At 41.8% G+C, this 21,055-nt stretch overlaps 1 protein-coding gene across 1 annotated transcript in view; it reads right to left on the reverse strand.

Moving 5' to 3' along the window:
• Positions 1-4,095: 4,095 nt before the first annotated feature.
• Positions 4,096-21,055, reverse strand: part of DOK7 (docking protein 7) — a 123,026-nt gene continuing 106,066 nt past the window's right edge. The window contains exons 9-10 of the mRNA XM_043969696.1: positions 5,682-5,798; positions 4,096-4,368 (exon numbers count right to left, since the gene is read on the reverse strand). Coding sequence (XP_043825631.1) covers positions 4,232-4,368; positions 5,682-5,798 — 254 coding nt within the window. The 3' untranslated portion in view covers positions 4,096-4,231. The remainder of the gene's footprint in view (positions 4,369-5,681; positions 5,799-21,055) is intronic.

The raw sequence follows: 21,055 nt of genomic DNA on the forward strand, positions 1-21,055 counted from the left end.
GTCTAAATCTTCCCTTCCCTTTTCCAGGAAAGTTTTTAAGCCTTTTTTTTGGGGGGGGGGAATCATCCTGAGCAGTTGTAGTAAGCCCCAGCTCATTTTGAGATGTAGGGCCCCCAATGCAATTTTTAACAGAATCAGATCATGCTTTTTTATTCCTCCTTTACTACCTGCCCTTGTTTCTGTCAACTCAGGATGCACCTGTAGTCAAGGAAAAGAAAGAAGGAAAGGAAGGAAGGAAGGAAGGAAGGAAGGAAGGAAGGAAGGAAGGAAGGAAGGAAGGAAGGAAGGAAGGAAGGAAGGAAGGAAGGAAGGAAGGAAGGAAGGAAGGAAGGAAGGAAGGAAGGAAGGAAAGGAAGGAAGGAAGGAAGGAAGGAAGGAAGGAAGGAAGGAAGGAAGGAAGGAAGGAAGGAAGGAAGGAAGGAAGGAAGGGATGAAGGGAGGGAGGGAGGGAGGGAGGGAGGGAGGGAGGGAGGGAGGGAGGAAGGGGGAGAGGAGCATTTATTGATGGTTATTCTATGTGCCAGGCACTATTCTAAGCACTATATCTCAGTGCAAAACATTTTCACTTGTGTGTGTATCTACTCCATTAAGAGCCATTTGCCGGTTAATCAGGAGGTAGGGAAATGTGTCTACCTTGTAGATCATCTGGCTTCTTCTTTATCAACTTTCCACCTCTTAGATGCTTTCAATTTTCCATCTCTCAAATGTTTCTTAACTTCTTTGCATGGCTAAGATAAGTGAAAACTACCACTCTGGCAGGTGGGTTTTCTAAAAGAAGAGGTTAACATTTGTGCCTAAAATGGAGCAGTAGGATCATTTACAAATAAACCTGGACCCAGTACTGGAATGGATTGAGAAGTGTCACAATTCTCCCTGCCACCCATGCCCACATGTTATAAATGAGGAAACCAAGGCCAGCAGAGGGGAAGTGACAAGTGCAAGGGGACATAATAGGGGGGCTCTGGCCAGAGTTCAGGGCTCCTGTCTTCCAGGCCAACAATCTTTCCCCAGTGTCATATATATTCTTCTCCCCCAACTCCTGCAGGGGACACAAGGCCAATTCTATAGGGAGTTGAAGAGGCCATGTTGCAAAGCTAGCCACCCATTACTGTAGTATTTTAAAATTCAAAGCAATATGAACAAAGACCACCAGCAAGTGACCAGGCTTGCCCTATTACTGTACCTCTGCCGTAGCCACTATTTCCTCCTCTACCCAGTAGGTGCATGTAGGACAAATATTTGGCTGGTTGTCATTTCAAATAAGCGTCTGAATTTTGCTTTATTGAGCCCTTGAAGAAAATTAGATCAGGGATGACCCTAATAGCTGTTACATTGGAGAGTGAGTGTAACATAGGGCTAATCCATCTTCATCATAAATAATGTCAACCCATTAAAAAGCTGTGTGAGAGCAGCTAGGTGGCGCAGTGGATAGAGCACTGGCCCTGGAGTCAGGAGGACCTGAATTCAAATCCAGCCTCAGACACTTAACACTTACTAGCTGTGTGACCCTGGGCAAGTCACTTAACCCCAATTGCCTCACAAAAAAACAAACAAACAAAAAAAACAGAATAAGGTCTCCTTTGAACTCTAATTTCTCGGGGCAGCTAGGTAGTGCAGTGGATAGAGCACTGGCCCTGGAATCAGGAGTACCTGAGTTCAAATCAGGCCTCAGACACTTAACACTTACTAGCTGTGTGGCTCTGGGCAAGTCACTTAGCCCCAATTGCCTCACTTAAAAAAAAAAAAAAGCTGTGTGATAATATATGTGAAGTCTTGAGAATATTCCAATGGTTCTAGCATTTTGTGCATTCATTAATCTACCCAGAACTCCTGTGGGACAGGTGAGCATTGAAATCTAAGTACAGAGAAATCGAGTGGCTTTCCCAGAGTCACCAGAGGGCCAGGATTGACGCCGAGATGTTTTAAATATTGAAGCCTGGTACTGGGGTTAGTAACCATGGTCTATCACTTCAGAAAACTTTGCTCTACCCGCCTGTTGTGAGGGCACATAAGTCCTCCAGAAGCCTAGAACCTGGTCTACTGTTTAAAGCACTGTAAATACCCAAAGTTGAGTGAAGAACAGATAAAGCCAAAATCATAAATAAAGACACAATAAGACATTATGAAAGAGAACACTGCTCTCCTACAAGAAAATAATATGCTTTTTAAAATATAATATCAGGGATTTCATACTATTTACATGAACAACTACAATAGGTTCCAAGAAGCAATTACAATCAGATAAATTATAGGCTTTCTCTAATACACATTTACCGAACAGGCTTTAACCATTTGGGTCTATTATCATGCAGGTAGCATTTTTTAAAATTCTCATTTTTAAAAATTATTTATTCATTCCTTAAATATAATACAGTCTCTTAATACCTATACACATGGGAAAGTCCATGATGTTAGTTCCTTTGCCCTTATAAGGGAGCAGGGAGAAATTTCTTAAAGTTGTTCAAGTAGTAACTCAACCTGAAACTCAGACTTTTGAATGCAATTGTTGGGATTTGGTAAAACAAACCAGTCTAAACTCTAACATAAAAGGTTCTTCTTGTCTATCTGCCCAAGGACCTGATGCCAAAGAAATAAAGGAAGTTGTGCTACCCAGATGGGGTCCTTGATGGTGGTTATGCCTATTTGTCAGTCAGGAAATTCCCTGCTACTGCTGCTGCCACCACCACCATTGTCAACAATAATCATCTTCCATTCTAATCCTCCATCATAGCACAGGGCATCCCCTGGGCTCTGAAAGGCACCACCAGGGGAGCACAGGCTCTGGCAAGGCCTATCCAGCTTCAAAGAATTCATGTTTGAGACTACTGATGAACTCTCTCTTGTCTGAGGACGAGCTGAGCCAAGTATGAGGGATCCATCACCAGATGGGAAGCCACTAAGGAGTTTTTAAAGCACAAGGAGGTCAGGGTCTGCATGGCAGAGGAACCCACACAGATGAACTATTGATCTATAAAGAACAGTAATAGTAATAGTAGTAGTAGTAGTAGATAATAATAATAATAAAATAATAATAAATAGTTCACTTTATGGATTGTAATAACACTTTATGGATTATAAAGTGCCTTACATATATTATCTAATTTGATCCTCAAAACAGCCCTGTGAAGTAGTCAGGACAGAGCAGTGATCATCACTCTCATGCCCATGTTACAGGTGAGGATCCTGAGGCCCACAGAGGGGAGGGGATTTGTCCAGAGTCAGCAACAAGTAGAACGAGGGCAGAGCCCAGGTTCCCCTTCCCAAAATCATGTGCAAAACTGCCATTTTTCTCTCATCTACAGCATATGTCTTCAGGCCCCGGTGACTGTTCTCAGAGGACTGTTGGTAACTTGCTAGTGGAACTTTTTGTCCTTTTTTTTTAAACTGAAATAGCTTTGATACTTGTCACTTACTTTTGAAGGGGTTTCCCCTGCAGTCAGTGGGGACTTTTCCACCTGAGAGGAATGAAGGAAAAAAAAAAAATGCACCCAGGCCCTCCAGGCTGGAGTTCCAGCTCTGCTTTCAGTATGACTACACACACACACACACACACACACACACACACACACTCACATACTCACACACACACAGTGATAGCAAGTGCATGGATCTAAGGGCCTGTGGTCTGTTCATTTTCCATCATACTATTTAACATTTACTGGGTACCTACTGCTATGGGATAAGTGCTGTGTCCCTGTGTGTGGTCTCTGGACTAAGATTATTCAGCTTTGGGGCCTAGGCCCTTCCCCACTCCATCACAGGAATTTGAACTAGAAGGGGCTTCAGAGATCACCTAGTCCAATGTCTTTGTCTTAGAGATGAAGAAACTGAGGTCCAGAGAAGGTGATTAACTTGCCCAGGGTTGCACAGCCTGGCCATGATTCAAACCCAGCGCTCTGACACCAGATCTAGGGAATGTTCTTTCGACTTTACCACACTCCCTCCCTCCAAGGGGACACACAGATCCGGGGAAAAGAAACTAACTTGGGGACTCCCATTATGTAGCAAACGTTGACCTTCTGAGCACCATGATACAAGCTGGAAAAAATAACTCAGCCCCTGGTGTACCACCACCACCTTCTTGTCTGGGTCGGAATGAGGTCTCCAGGAGGCACCTGATGTGACAGCAAGGTGCTGCAGCTGGACCTGAAGGAGGCAAGCCCTGGAGGTGAGAACGTAGAGCTGGCCCAGAAGCGCCCTGGCCCAGCAAGGCTGGCTCTCCACGGGCTGGTCACTGATGGGCCCCCTTTGACTTCTGCTCTAGCTCCTGCAGACGCTCTTCGCGGGTTTGTGCGTGCTGAGCGCCCACTTTGTGCGCCGTCTCCGTGGCAGTGATGTCAATCTGGGCATACCGGCTGGCTCCAGCCCCTAAAAGCAAGACCTTTCATGAATTCCCGGAGCCCGCCCTGCCAAGGGACGCCTACAGCAGGGGAGGCCCTAGTCCAGTGAGCCTCAGTGGGAGGTTCTGTGGTGGGATCCAGGATACTATGCAGCCATGACTCCTGTGGAGGATCCCCCACCCAGAAGAGACAAAGACTGCTCCAGCCCAAGTTCCAACCAAGCCCTAAGCAGAGGTGGCAAAGAAAGCACAAACGAACCCTGCCTCTTGTGAGGTGGCAGATTAGAGCGGCAGGGGACTTTGAGATGACCCGGTCCAGCATCCTCGTACTGCAAGGATGAAGAACCTGTGGCCAAGGGCGGGGATGACTTATCCAAGATCACATAGCACAGATTCAAATCCAAGAATTCTCTGTCCAAAGCCAGGTTGCAGTTAAAGCCAGACAGTATACTTATTGGGTGGCTGGGTGGCATAGTGGATAGAGCACGGGCCTGGAGTCAGGAAGACTCATCTTCCTGAGTTCAGCTCTGGCCTCAGACACTTACTTAGCTGTGTGACCCTGGGCAAATCACTTCACCTTATTTGCCTTGGTTTCTGGAGAAGGAAATGGCAAACCACTGTAGTGTCTTTGCCAAGAAAACCCCAAAATGGGCTTACAAAGAGGTGGACACAATTGAAAAATGACTGAACAACAAGTATACTTGTTAGCTGCTGTATGAATTACTTTGTCAGGAAGCTTCCTGCTAAATTAACTTATTGAGTGTTTGGAAGTGATACTGGATGTGAAACAGGAAGAATTTAGGAGAGAACTAAAGAAATTCCCAATTCTTAAAACTGTGAGACAGATGAACACACTACCAAAGGAGGTTCTCCCATCTCTTTTTCTTCTGGAGACAAAAGAATGGAATAAAAAATTCACTTTGGGGAGTGACTTGAGTACAATCCTTCCCAGAGTCAGGGGCATGGAACAGATGAGAATGAGAGGATGAGAGAAAGAGGAGAGCTGGGAATTATCTATATAATTCAACCCTTGAATTTTTCAGTTGGGAAAACAGAGGGCCAGAGGGGAACGATTTGCCCAAGGTGAGATGTCTAACAAGTGGCAAGACTGTACTGACTTTAAGTCCTGTGCACTTTTCATTCCTCTACAGAACCCGATTTCTCACCTGATGCATCTGAGATAGATTGGAAATGGGTGGTCTGGGATGGGATGGGGGGTTAGTCTTGGAAACAGATATCTAGAGCTGGCAACCATGCCCAATCGAGACCTTTTCCCAAGGTGATCCAAGCGGACTTGGAGATGACATAGAAAAGAGGAAGCATTGTCGGCATCCCTCCCTACCTCTTATTCCCGGACCAGGTTCCTGAAGCTCCAATTCCATGTAGTGAAGCTGCTTCTTGGAAGTGGGACTGACAGGAATATTCACATAGGTAGGAGTCTCACTGCGTGATCTTTCTCCTGTAAAGGGTTGGGGGCAGTGAGAGAGAAGACAAGAAGTAAATGGATAAATAAATGCAGAATGTTATATACAGTAAATTCCAAGTCATTTCATAGGGAGAATCAGGGAAAGCCTTTTATAAGTGGTTACATTTGGACCAAACCTTGAGAAGGACTAGAGGTTCCACAAGGTGGAGGGGAAGAGAAAAGCATTCCAGTCTGTGCAAAGGCACACAGGAGGCAGGAGATACAATACTCACTATAAGAAATGGCAAGTGGAATTGGCTGGTTTGGCCGGAATGGAGGAGCAATGTAAAATCAGCCTGGAATGAAAGCCTGGAGCAGATGGGGTAAGGATCATCGGTGCCAAATAGGGCATCCTATAGGCAACAGGGAGCTATTGAGGCTTATTGAGCAAGGGAGTGATATAATCAGACCTGTGGTCTAGAAATGCCCATCTGGCAGCTTTGTGGAAGATAAATTGCAGAGGTGAAGGGCTGGATGCAGGGAGACCAATTAGGAGTCCACCAGTTAGGAGTTCAGGTGAGAGGACAGGAGGAGTATGTGAGAAATGCTGGGGATGGAGAATCCCCAAGATCTGACAGCTGACCGAATGAGAGAGGGAGGGAAGAGTCAAGAATAATTCCTAAAGTTTTGAACTTAGATTGATTTAAAGGATGCTGGTATACTCAACAGAAGTAAGGAAGGAGTTAGGAGGAGAGGTGGATTTAGGAGAAAAGATAACAAGCTCTGCTTTGGACGTGTTGAGTCTGAGATACCTATGGAACAATTATAGTAGCCTCCTAGTTAGCACCCCAACTTCCAGTCTCTCTGCTCTCCAACCCATCTTTCCCACAGCTGCCAAAAGAATCTTCCTCAAGCACAGGTCTGTGCTTGAATCTTCTGTTGCTCTCTGAAGATAAAATGCAAACTCTTCGATTTGGCCTGTAAGGTCTTCTGAAATCTCCCTTCAACCCACCTTCCCAGGCTTATTTCAGACTCCTCCTCCTCCATTCACTCCGTGTTCCAGCCAAACTGACCTTCTGGCTATCCCTGGGACTCATCACTCCATCCCTCAGCTCTGCATCTTTGCCCAGGCTGCCCACATGCCTGAAATACATTCCCTCCTTCTCTCTGCCTTTTACCACCTTTTGTTTCCTTTAAGGCTTAGGTCATGATCCACATTCTATGTGAAACTTGTCCTGATTCAAGCATTAAATTCCTGTCTCCTCAAATTATCTTGTATTTTCTTATTTAGGTATAGATTGTATCTTTCTTTCCCCTCTCCTTGACACTTACAATGAATAAGTGCCTTGAATCCATCAATAAACATTTACTAAGTTTCTACTGTGTGTCAGGCACTGACTGGGGATACAAAAAGAAACAAAAGATAGCCCCTGCCCTCAAGGAGCTTACAATACAGGAACTCTTTTAAAGCCAGGAACTATATTTTAGTTTTGACTCATATCTCTAGCACCCAGTCCGATGTCTTGTACATTTACTTAGTAGTAAAAGTTTATTGAATGAAGGATGAACCAGAACCCAGGATCACCTCCATGACATGAAGGGGCTCTAGATGACTCTAGACGACTGCATTCTTAAAAATATGTTAACAATAATAACAATGGCTAACATTTATATGCACTAAATATGTGCCAGGCACTGTGCTAAGCATTTTGCAATTATTATCTCATTGGATCCTCACAACAACTGTGGGAGATAGATGCTAACAAACAGAGATAAATGACCCACCCAGGATCACAAAGCTAGTAAATGTCTGAGGCTAGATTTGAATTCAAGCCTTCCCGACTCCAACACTCTATCTACTGCACCACCTCTCTTTTAAAAAGAAAGATACCTTTTACTACCCAGAAAATAATTTACCAATTTGTCAAGTCTGCCCTTTAAGTAACTTGAAAGATTCCCCAAAAGGCCCCTAAGAGCAAAGAACCCACGTTCGTTACAAACATTTTTATTAATTCTGCACATCTGGATAAGAATTATCACCCAATCCACTTGGCCATCACATCCTTCCTAAAACCCCTATGTCAAGTAGATTGAAGAAAAACTCATTTCAGTTCTTAGGACCAGGAATTTATAGAGCACTTTTTGTCAAGAGACGACAAAGCTTTGTCATATACATCATCTCATTCAGGATGAGTCTGCCAGACCAAAGGTACTGCTTTTAAAAAATGATCTGAGGTGGGCAGAGGGTCCTCTCAGTAGTCATTATAAGCTATGAGAATACAAATTGTGAGCCTGATGGATTGTGACCGTCCAAATAGTCCCTACACAAAAGAACCATTGGACTCCATGAAGGATGTGTATATGTATACACACATGTACATATATACACATATTTGCACACATACATATATGTATATATACAGACATTTATATACATATCCATATACATACACATGTCCCAATGACCATTCTCCTAGCCCTGGGGTGGGGGCAATAGTTCCCAGTTCAATCCACCCTCAGCCTCCTACATCTGCAGTGTTTTCACCAACCTGTCCAGTTACTGATGCCCTTGATGGTGGCTCTGACACTCTGCTAATGCTTTCTGAATTGTCAAAGAAAGATTAAAGTCTTTATGATAGAATTTTAGTGTTGAATGTATTTTACTGCATCTAAAAAATCAATCCTCTGTGCTGATGTATTTGTTAACTTCCTATTATTGAGAGACAGGGAAGTGGAGGGTTTTGTGTAAAATAATAATATTAAGAGCTCTTCTATTCTAGGTTCCGTGACCTTGTAGCATAATTCCTAACATTACCATTTTGTATTCTACAGTTCTTTCCACCACCACAGGCAGGATATTTTATTCTTTGTGTTCTGAGGGACCTATCCTGCCCTGATATTCTATGATTTTAAGCAAAATCTGAATATTCAATTACTAGAATACCTCATAGTAATTCATTGTACTTTATTGTTTATTTTCTTCTCTTCCTAATCTAAGACAAAACATTTTTAAATGCACTGATCACAAGGCAAGAGCAGCCTGCGTCAGACAAAGAACCAGCCCCGTCAAAGGTCTGTCGATTATGTTCTGCCTCCAGCCCCTTAACTTGCTGAGAACATTGCTGTTCTTTAATTACATCAGGTTTTCCCTTGATCCAGGTCATTCCCTGCCCTTGTTCCTCAGACTCTGATATTCAGGGCCATAGCTCTCTTCATCTGTGTGCCCCCCAACACAGAAGGGCAGTACCAGAGGTGAGACAGCACTTCCCATAGAAAAGAACCAAAAATGCTAACTCTGGACAGCATTACAACCCATGCCTTCCCTGGTACCATGTTGGGAAAGGATCTCATTACCAACCATCTCTTTTCTTCCCCTGATGTCCAGCCAAGTGTCTGATGTGCTGTTCAGACCTCAAACTGAAATCAAAGTCAGCCTCTTCCCACACCAAAGTCAATCAAAGCTCTATCACTAGGCAGCTAGGTGGCACAGTGGATAGAGCACCGGCCCTGGAATCAGGAGGACCTGAGTTCAAATACAGCCTCAGACACTTAACACTTACTAGCTATGTGACCCTGGGCAAGTCACTTAACCCCAGTTGCCTCACTAAAAAAAAAAGAAAGAAAAAAAAAAGAAATAGGGGCAGCTAGGTGGCGCAGTGGATAGAGCACTGGCCCTGGAGTCAGGAGTACCTGAGTTCAAAGCCAGCCTCAGACACTTACTAGCTGTGTGACCCTGGGCAAGTCACTTAACCCCAATTGCCTCACTAAAAAAAACAAAAAAACAAAAAAAAAAACTCTATCACTAAAGTTCAGATATTCAGTCTACTGTCTGTTCCCCATAACTCTTCTCCCCACCCAGATTCATGTTCCCAATGGGTACCTCCACCTCCCTTTGCCTGTAAGAATTGGAGTTTTTACTTTGCTGTATAGAGAAGCACGGAGACAGGCTGGGACAGTCTCTGGAACTCAAATCAGTGAAGCCAAGGTCACAGTCCAGCTCTCCTACCAACCATCCTACAAAGGAGAGTTATCACTTTGCCAATAACAACAAGTTTTAGGGTAGATGTAGATAAGGGAGAAGAATAACATTTCAGGACCCAGGACCCCAAACTATCTTCTAATTCTTGGGGCTGATTGAGTTCGATCCAATACAACAAATGTTTCCCAAGTATATCTCTTGTGCAAGGACCAAGATATAACAGTTGTATCCTATAGCCTGGGACACCAATTCAACAAGCATTTATTAAACATGCTCTATGTGCCATGCATTGCACTAGGGCAAGGAATAGAAAGATGAAAATGAAAGTTCTTCCTCTCAGGGAGCTTATTCTATTCTATCTCTAAGATTCTTGCTCTCTGAGCACCTCACCCATGTCTTTGCTCACTCTCTTTCCTGGACCTGAAATGACCTCCTTCTCTTACCCTCCCTGTTTGAATACTTTTTCATTCCTTAAAGCCCAACTCGAATGCCACCTCTTCTAGGAAGCCTTCCCTGATCCCCTATATTCAGAAAGACCTTTCTCCTTAGGCCTCACAGAGCACTTTTTTTATTTTGCACCTCTCTAATGTACTTAGTTCAGTCAGTTTTTTCCACTCATGTCTGACTCTTTATGACCCCATTGGAGTTTTCTTGGCAAAGATCCTGGAGTGGTTTGCCATTTTCTTCTCCACCTCATTTTACAGATGAGGAAACTGAGGCAAACAGGGTTAAGTGACTTGCCCAGGGTCACACTACTAGTGTCTGAGGCCAGCTTTGAATTCAGAAAGATAAGGCGTGACTCCAGGTCTGGCACTGTATACACTGCACCACCTAGCTTGCCAATGTACTTAACACATATATTGCTTTGTTGTGATTTCTTTGTTTGGATCTTATCCTTTTAATCAGCTGTAAGATCCAATGAAGGTAGTGACTGAGTCTTACCTAAACTTTGCATCTCTTTGGACACCAAGCACAAGGCTTTGAAGACAGCTGCAGTATGACTAGTTGACTGGTTGACCTAGTCCCTGCCCTCCAAAAGTTCCTCACCCAAGCAAAACTGTTCTACAAACCAATGAATAAAGCAACTACAAAACCGGTTTACAAACCAATGAACAAGGCAATTTCCTTGTTCAATACTGAGTGAAATTTTTTGAGCCTGGGGTTATAGTAGGTTTGGGACTGAGAAGGAAGAAAACTATTTCGGAATTTTCATTTTGATTTCATAAACTAGATAGGTATCTGAACTAGGGCCAGAGTTAAAGTGTAAAAGAAATACGATCTCCATCCTCTGTCAAATGGCTATAGCCCTGAGAGCCGGCCCACACAACTTAGCACTTAATGACACAATATTTTGTCTCCCAGAAGATGCAACGAAACTGCCTTGTAATCCAAAATTGTTTTACAGATCTAAGTGGTAGAAAGGGAACAAGATTGGAAGTCAGAGGACCCAGGCTGAAGTCCTGCCTTGGCTGCTTGCTAATCCATATGACAATGCTTTTCATTTCTCTTGGCCTCAGTTTATTTGTCTGTAAAGTGACAGAGTTGAACAAAATACTCTCTAAGGTTCCTGCCAGCTCTAAAGTCTGTGATCCAAAATGGTTACCTTAAACAAGTGCCCAGCTAGGCAAACTCTCCCTACAAGTTATCTATACATGAATCGAGAGCATCCTCAACAACATGGTACTGAGATTTGGTTAGAGTCCTAGTATCTAACTATCCAGGTGCCTCAGGACAAGTCACTTTCCCCCCTAAGCCTCATTATCCTCATCTGAAAAATTAGGGGTTTGTACTGGATGGCATCTAAGATACTTTTCAGCTTGCAATCTTTAATTTGCAAGACTTTTAAAATGCAAGTCAGCATGAGTAACCTGTTAAGACCAGCTTATGCTCGCCATCCATCTTTCTATTGCACTCTGGATCACACACATGTATGCATATTTATGTGTGCATGTTTATGTGTGTCTATATGTGCATATGTGTATATAAATGTGTGCATTGCATACTAGCATGTGTGTATACATACATATATGTACACATATATACACATACCTATAATTCTTCTGAACTTGGAGCCCATGATTTACCTCTTCGTAACAGCAACAAGAGAATAAAAAGTCATATGTGTGTTTGTATATGTGTGCTTATATTTTCTTAGCTAAGATAAAAGGCCTTTGAGACATATATGTGCAGTTCAGGTTTGATACATCTATGATTATTTATTGTCCAAAAGATGAAGGGTTGTTTGTTTTTTTCTTTGACATCTAGTTCAAATAGAATCCTTCTTATTTTCCAAGCAAGGGCCAGGTTTATCTCTCTCAATCCCAGTCAAAGCACTGAGCTCTGGTGAGGGATTTCAGTAAATCCTTCAGCATTTGTAGTACATGGGATCAATTATTGAAAAAGAAAATGCCAGTCCCAGGCAGACACACTGGGGAAACGAAGACTGAGGCTTTGCCAAGAATAAAAGCCATGGAAACTAGGCTGAGGGCCAAGGTTCAGGCCTCTTGCTTTACCCATTTCTTATGCCCTGTGAGGCAGCAGGAGGAAATGGCAGACAGGTCCAGGATGTAAGAAGTAGCTCAGCTGTGCTGTTAGCACAGCAGCAGAAACATAAGAAATCACCCTTCTGGACACCAGGGAAAAAACACAGTCTGCAGAAAGTTTGCCCAGAACACAAGTGACCTCCTCCTCCTATTGTGGAGACAGGTCTAGGAGGTCAGCAAGGCAGAAGCTCCTGGCAGGTCCTGTCCTGGGAGAAAGGCTTCCAACAGAGGCCTGGCAAAAGACAGCATCTGTCATCCAAGGACCAGCCCAGCTCCAACCATCCCTTAGGAGGTAATGAGTTACCTCTCCCTTGAAGTCTTCAAGAGAAGACTGGATGAGCGAGCCAGTGCACTTGTTGGAACTGGAGAGGGGATCTGGCACTTTCTAGCTATGTGATTGTGGGCAAATCACTTAATCTCTCTGAGCTTCTTCTTCCTGATCTGTAAAATGAAGATAATAATACTTACTAGAAAGGTTTTTAGAAGGAAAGTGCTTTGTAGAACCTTGTAAAAGCTCTCTAGAGAACTGAACTGTTATGAGTCCTATAAGGGGTAGTCTAGTGTATCCCCTCATTTGACAAAGGAGGTAACTGAGACCCATAGAAATAAAGTGACTTGCCTAAATCCATTCAATGAGTTAATAGCCCAAAGGCAAGAGTAGAAACCGGATCCTCTGCTTCCTTGGGCCACACTGGAATGGCTGGAAATCATAAACACACATGTGAACACACATGCATGTGCACATGCATACACACACACACAGAGCTGAATTTAGTCAAATATTTTGAGGACAGGCAGTTCCAAACTGTTGTTGTTCAGTCATTTATCAGTCATGTCTGAGTCATTGTGATTAAGCCCAATTGTGTTTTCTTAGCAAAGATACTAGAGTGGTTTGCCATTTCCTTATTCAACTCATTTTATACATGAGAAAACTGAGGTAAACAGGGTTTAGTGACTTGCCCAGGGTCACACTGTTAGTAGGTGTCTGAAGTCAAATTTGAACTCAGTTCTTCTTGACTCCAGGTCTAGCACTCTATCCACTGTATTACCTAACTGCCCTAGTTCCAAACTAGTTGCTTACATTTATACCCAAACTTCCTTATTTAGTTGTTTTTTTGTTGTTTTGGGGTTTTTTGTTTTTTTGTTTTTTTTAGTGAGGCAATTGGGGTTAAGTGACTTGCCCAGGGTCACACAGCTAATAAGTGTTAAGTGTCTGAGGCTGGATTTGAACTAAGGTACTCCTGACTCCAGGGCCAGTGCTCTATCCACTGTGCCGCCTAGCTGCCCCCATTCCTTATTTAGTTTTACAAATTATATGTTTCTAACACCTCTGACTATTGTCTCATCCTTCTCCTCCCCTTCAACATTAAAGGTCTTGGAAAAGTTATCTATACCCAATATTTCCATTTTCTCTTCATCCCCTTGCAACTGGATTACCATCCCATCACTTTCCTGAAATGAGATCCTCAAAAGTCATTCATTAATAACTTCCTGACTGCCAGATCCAAAGGCATTTTTGCGAGTCCTCAGCCTCCTTGACCCCTCTGCCACATCTGACACTGTGGACCAGCCGCTTATACATGAAATCATTTCCTTCCTTGGGTCCAGAGTCACCATCCTTTCCTGGGTCTCCTCCTGCCTTTCTGACTGTTCTTTCTGTCGCTTTTCATTTCCCATCTTCTTCCCAGCCCCTTAATGTAGGTGTTTTCCAAGGGTCTGTTGTGAGCCCTCTTCACTCCACACTTGCTCGTCAATCTGCTCTCTCCCACAGCCTCTGCTATGACTTCTGTGTACAGGTCTCCAAAATCTCTATCATTAGTACTGAGCTCACCTTTTAGCTCCAGGTCCAGCTGCCTACAGAACCCCTCTCCCTGGATGTCTCACTGGAACCTCAAACCATGTTCATCATTTTATCCCTGTAACCAGATTCTCCTTTGGATTTTAGTTTTTCTGTACTTTTTTGTATGTGGCTGCTCCTCTGGACTTTACCGTTTCTAATTTTATCTGTCATACTGTCATCTGTGATTACAAACTTGGGGTAGTCTTGAACTCTTCCCTCAACCTCTCATTGCTGTGAGGATCAAATGAGATAAATATATACATACAAGCCTTAAAGCACTCTGTGTAAATGTTAACTATTATTATTACATTATATACAATCATTTACCAGATTCTTTCATTTCTGTCTCCTCTCCCTAAACTATTACAAAGCAGTACAAGATAAAATCAGTTTGAAGAAAGCAACTCAAGTCATCTCAAGAGCATTTAAGTTGAAAACACAATGAGAAAAACAAAAAGAAAAAATACAAAAGATCTAGAAAGATTACTTTGACTGTTTTCACCATCAAAAGACATCACCATCCCAGGTGTGTTTATACATGAGACAGAAATGTCACTAAAGAAAACAGATGGGAAAAGCAACTGGACTAGACCAAATAGAGAGAGAGGAGCTCCATGCTGAAGGAGACACAGTTGTGAAAGTGTTGAATATCTGGAGGTGGGAAGATACCAGTGACATGGAAAAGATGTTGGCCATTATTAACACCCCCCAAAAATGGTGACAGACAAAACATTAACAGTGACAGACCCATATGCCTATTCTCCCAGCTATACAGAATCTTCATGTAAGTCATCTACACGTGAATCAAAGGCATCCTCAATGAAAACATTAATAGGGAATAAATACTTCTTTTTTCTTTAAAAAAATAGTTTTTATATTTGTATCACCAAAAACTTCCCCAGTATCTGAGCCTTTCTTTCCTTATTAAAAACCATGCCTTTTAACAATTCATATGGACCTCCTATTTCTGCCAAAGGGTGAGTTGGGAATGTCTTCTCATAACTTTTCTTTTTTATCGTAAAAGTATTTTATTATTTTTTAGTTACATGTAAAGATAGTTTTCAACATTTGTTTTCATAGGATTTTTGGTTCCAGATTTTTCTCCTACCCTCCCTTCCCTCTCCCCTCCCCCAAGACAAAAAGCAATCTGATATAGGTTATATATGTACAATCACATTAAACATATTTCTTTATTAGCCATATTGTGAAAGAAGAAGCATAACACAAGGGGAAAACCTCATAAAAGAGAAAAACAGCCAAGAAGTAGAAACAGTCTGGTTCAATCTGCATTCGGAATCCACAGTGCTTTTTTCTGGATATGGAGAGCATTTTCAATCATGAGTTCTTTGAAATTGTACAAACGTACTTCTGAAAGTAATATTCATCAATGGACCGCACATCTTTGGAATTATGCAATTGATTATGAAAGGTTTTAGGTAGTCCAATTTACAAGTGCCCAGTGATGCTGCCATCATGACCGCAGCCTGAGCTAACAAAGTGATGATAAAATAGCATAAGGTAGAAACTGAAGTGGCAGATAGGATTTTGAACCAAATGCCCTATAATAATATCAAACCCACTATGTCCAAAACACAACTCATCTTTTTCCCAAACCCATTCCTCTTCTATCAAGAGTTCCACCATCCTCCTGGTCAGCCAGATTCACATCCTCAGTGTCATCCCCATTCTTCATAATCTCACAAAACCAATCCCTTGCCAGATCTGGCCATTTCTACCTCCATCACAATTCTTTCTTTGGCCCCTCAGTCATCACCCCCATATTCCCACCGTATCCACTCACCCTACCTTAGTTCAGACCTTCATCACCTCTCACCTGGACTAATGGACCAGGAAACTTAATTGGTCTCTCTGCCTTAAGTCTCACCCAACTCAGATGCCAAAGCCTGGTCATGTTAATTCCCTGCTCAAAAAGCTCCCTATTACCATTAGAATCAAATGAAAACTTCTCTAGCTTAGACACACAAAGTGTCCCCAAACTAACTTTCTAGCCTTATTATACTTTCTTCCCTTTAACTCTCTTCTTGGTTCAGCCAGACTGGCTTTCTTACAGTTCTTCACACATGGAATTCCATCTCTGATCCTCACATCTTTGTACTAACTAACCCCTCCATGGATGGGATGTACTTCCTCCTTACTTCTGCCTCTTAATATCCCTAGTTTCTTTCAGGGATCATGTCAGGAGCCACTCTCTACAGGAATCATTTCCTGTTTCCTCCAGCTGGTAGTTCCTCCCTCCCCGCAAAAAATAAATTATCTTCTATTTTGTAGCTGCCTATTTTGCCAGGCTAAATTGAAAGCTCCTTAAGAAAAGAGAATATTTTGCTTCTGCATTTGTATCTCCAGCACCAGTGCCCAACACATAGTAAGCACTTAATAAATGCATGTTGAGTAATTGGATTCATGGAATCTTAGAATCTCAGATCTCCAAGGAACTTCAGACTTCCTCCAGCCCAGAGGTATCAAACACCTTCCTGCAACATTCCCAGTGCTGGGACAACCAAATTAAATTAATTGGAAAACATTTAACAAAATAAAAATGCAATAGAACACAATGTTAATGTTTTTGTTAATATTTAATGTTGATATGTGGTTTTCTAAGTCAATACAGGGTCTGCAGAGATGTTTGTGTATGGTTTAGTGGCCCCTGTTTTGATTTGAGCTTGACACCACTGCTCTAGAGTAAGAGATACCTCACACTGATATAGTATTTTTCAATTTTTAAAATAATTTCTTTATAATGATGCCATGAAGCAGGTAGTTCAAGAATCAACATCATTCCCATTTTATAGATGAAGAAAGTGACAGTCAAGGGACACATCTCACAGTCAGTTATTGTCAGAGATGGTATTGGGGCCAGATCTCCTGATTTTATGTTCAATGCCCTTGGAAAAAGTTATCATCCAGACTGTCCTTAAAGATTTGCAATGATATGGAACTCAGAACCTCCAAGAAACCCATTCTATGGCTGAGCAAGTCTAATTGCTAGGAGGTTGTTCCTTCTATCAAGCTAAAGCCAGCCTTCTGTAACTTTTCTGTATTATTCCTAGGTATGTACTACAAAGCCAAATCGAATGAGTCTCTTTTCCAGTACTTACAGACAACTATCATCTCCACCTCAATCTACTCTGTACCAGGCTAAACATTCCTCTATCCTTCAACTAACTAATCTTCAAACAATATGGCAACCAACGTTCTTGATAGCAGTGAACTTCCTCTATCCACTCTAGCACGTCAATGTCCTTCCTAAAATGTGGTATTTCCAAATACTTCAAGTTGGGAATTCTGTTGACCCCACAACAAAGATCTGAGTTCACTCCATCAACAAGTACTACTCTGAATGGCATTCTAGTCTATCAACAAGCATTTATTAAGCACTTAAGACGTGCCAGGCACTCTGCTAACGCTAGAATTAGCTGGTCTAAGTCTCATATTTTACAGAAGAGAGAATAAGATACAACCACATAAAGTAACTTGACCAAAGTTACAGAGCAAATTACTGGTAGAGCTGGGAGCAGAACTAAGGTATGGTTCAATTCACTCCCCTTGTCTAAGCCTGTGTCTTCTTCCTTAAAACAGGGCTGGAGAACCAATTATGTTTGTATTACCCACTTCACTGGGCTGTTGGGAGGAAAGTGTTTTTTAAATGGTGAAGCAGTATAGAAATAGGAGCTGCTGTAATTTTTGTTATTAATTCAATTCAACAAGCATTCATTGAGGAGTGGATGAAGCACTGTGCCCACCATCAGGCTCCAGTTTACTGCCTCTCTGACTATGCCACACTGGCTCTGTCTGTCTTTTGAAGAGTCCAGACCTATTACACCCCCAAAGGCAAATAAATATTTTCATGCATTAAGAATTCACTGAACCTTCACGGTGGAAAAAAAATGTGCTGGGAGAAAGGACATCTTGTTATTTCCAAACAGCAGCTTTCTAATGGGATTAGCAAATTGGGAAGACAGAAGAGGAAGCCCCAGGCTTCTCTTCTGATTGATTTTGCATTCCTAATCTCCCCAAGAACCCCATAGTTTCCCAGTTTACATACAGATGACTGTCTAATAAGATTCTTCCCTCCTGCCAAGAGCCTTGTATGAGATGAGCAATCTCCATCCTTCATACCCTATCTCTCTTTTTTTTTCAGCCAATGCAAACCCAATTCCATACATTCAAGACCTACAGCCAGACTTTAATATCAGTAAATCTTAGCCTCAGAGAATTTTCTTTTTTTGAGAATTTTCAAACTAGAATGAACACAATTAATCAAACAATGATTAGGTTCCTACTATGTGCCAGACACTATGCTAGGGATGAGGGATAAGAATGAAACAGTCAAGGAAGTTTATTGTGTGGTTTCCTGGACCAGAGAATGTCAGAGCTTGAAGGGGCTGTAAGACATGTAAGACATAAGACATAGAATGTTAGAGCTAAAAAGCACTTTGGAAAAGAGAATGTTGAATCAAATAGAATCAAGTAGAAGGAGGTTGCTTTAAATATATCTACTCTAAGCCCCTCATTTTAGAGCCAAGGACACTGATCGAAGCCTGGAGATGGGAAGCGGCTGCCCACAGTCCCATTGAAAGTTAAGAAAGTGAATATCATGACCTTTCCATTAGGGAATGGTCCATTCTCAGAAGAATGTAAATAAAGACTTTTTAAAAAAGAAAGCGAATATCACATTAAAGCCAAGTGTAAAAACTCTAGTCTCCGGACTCTTGGGTCAGGACTCTTCCAAGTGTATACTGCATGTGAAGGAAACACAAGATTTTCTTCCCTAACTTCCCCACCCAGGCAAGCACCTCCCAGTCCTGTCTCCCAATATTGTTCAACAAAAAGAAGCTAGTTGTGATCTAGGAGCTGATTACATTAAATTGAATCTAAGCCCTAAATTGATTCATCACATAGCCTGCATTCATAATGTGATTAATGATATCCATTGCATCGGGATCCATTATCACTTGGCAAAATAAGCAGTAAATCTACTGAATACTAAAATGCCCATTTATTTTGCTTGCATTTTGGTTTTTGGCAGTTGGCTTGAGGCACTGGCCCTCAGTGATTCTATTACCTGTGAGACTCCTAGGTGGGCTTGTTTAGCTTCCCCACTTATTAGGCCAGCCCTCCTCACTGTTTGGCACATGAGAGACAACTCAGGAATCTTAGGATAGTTTTAGAGCCAGAAGAGACATCAGAAGCCATCAAGTCAAATCCCTCATTTTATACATGAGGAAATGTTAAATGACTTGTCCAAAGTCATACAAGTATTAAGTACCAGAATTGGTATTTGAAATCAGGTCCTCTGACTCCTTGACTTCCTGATGCATCAATTTCCATGAGCAGCAAGTTTGTCTTGAAGGAATATCATTGACCCAACCATACTCAAAAAGTGCTTGTATTCAGTCTAATTCTCCCCCCTCAACCTCTTAGCACCCAGGGATCCCTATGTATCCACCAAGAGGAGAAACCTTCTCCTTCATCATGCTTAGTGTGCATATGACAATCTCTGATGTTCATATAGGCAAGAAAGCTTAGAAGACTAAGATCACGGCATGTCACAACTGTAATGAACCTTAAAGACAAATTAAACCAAGTGCTTCATTTTACAGAAGAGAAAACTGAGGTCCAGGAAGGGAAAGGAAGTGACCCAAGATTGAATAGCTAGTTAATTTCCCATGCCAAGATTTGAACCCAGGCTTTATGAATCCAAATCTTGCTCTGCCTAGTCCATACTGCCTCTGACTTTGCAACAGCCTAATCTCCAAGTCAGGAAGCCAGATGAACTGAGTTAGTCATGATCAGAACTAAACCTTGGTGAATACACTTTGCCAAAAAGTGCTGATGGCAAAGAACCAAGACTTCAGTTGGGAATCACTATGGAGGGAGTCTCCCTCTGGACATCATCCTACACTGTCACAGGGAAAGGGACAGGGAGAAATTAATACCTGTGCAAATATGGGAATAGATTCCGCAAATGCCACCTACTCTTCATGGCCTATATGAAGCCCCACCTCATCCAGAAAGCTCACTCTAAGTAGTAAAATTCTCACCAATCCTGCTCACTGAGGAACTCCCAAGAGCACTTAGAGTCTGCCTCAGTGACACAATTGGCCATTTAATCACATCCTTTCTGGAGTCATTGTCTGCTTGTTTCATGGGCATCTGTTTATCTGTCCAAAAAAATCATTGTTTCTTAAGAGCAGGAACTATGTCTTCTTATGTTGTCTCCCCAATTATGTGAGACCAGGGTGAGTTTTAGTCAACCCTGGTTTACTCATTCTCATTTGGTCCTTCTGAAAGCATTTATTATATGCCTATTGTGTGCCAGGCACTGTACTAGGCACAAGCATATTAACACAAGTGAAATAGTCTCTGCTTTCAAGGTATTTGTGTGTATATGTGTGTATACACACATATATACACATATATTCCACACAAATACACGTACATATATATACACATATATGTGTGTATGTGTATACATATATTCCTTGAAAGCAAAGATATATATTTTTCATTTCACTTATTACATATTATTACATATATTTTTTTCTATTTCACTCTGGCCAGACATATATATGTGTTATGTGAGTATGTTTCTGTGTGTGTGTGTATATCTATATATATATAGATATACACACACACACATACATACACACACATATATATACACATACATACACATATTCACACAGTACATATATTTATATACTTGTACATATATATAACATAAACACATCCAAGATATATATACATACATAGAGAGAATATAACAGAATCTTATATTTCACACATATACATATATGTATGTGTGCATATGAATATACGCATGCATATGTACATGTACATATTCCATTTCACTCTGGCCAGACATGCGTGTGTATGTGTGTGTTGTGTGAGTGTGTATATGCATATATACACACATTCACACAATATA

Source organism: Dromiciops gliroides, chromosome 6, assembly GCF_019393635.1.
Source record: "Dromiciops gliroides isolate mDroGli1 chromosome 6, mDroGli1.pri, whole genome shotgun sequence".
Lineage (NCBI taxonomy): Eukaryota > Metazoa > Chordata > Mammalia > Microbiotheria > Microbiotheriidae > Dromiciops > Dromiciops gliroides.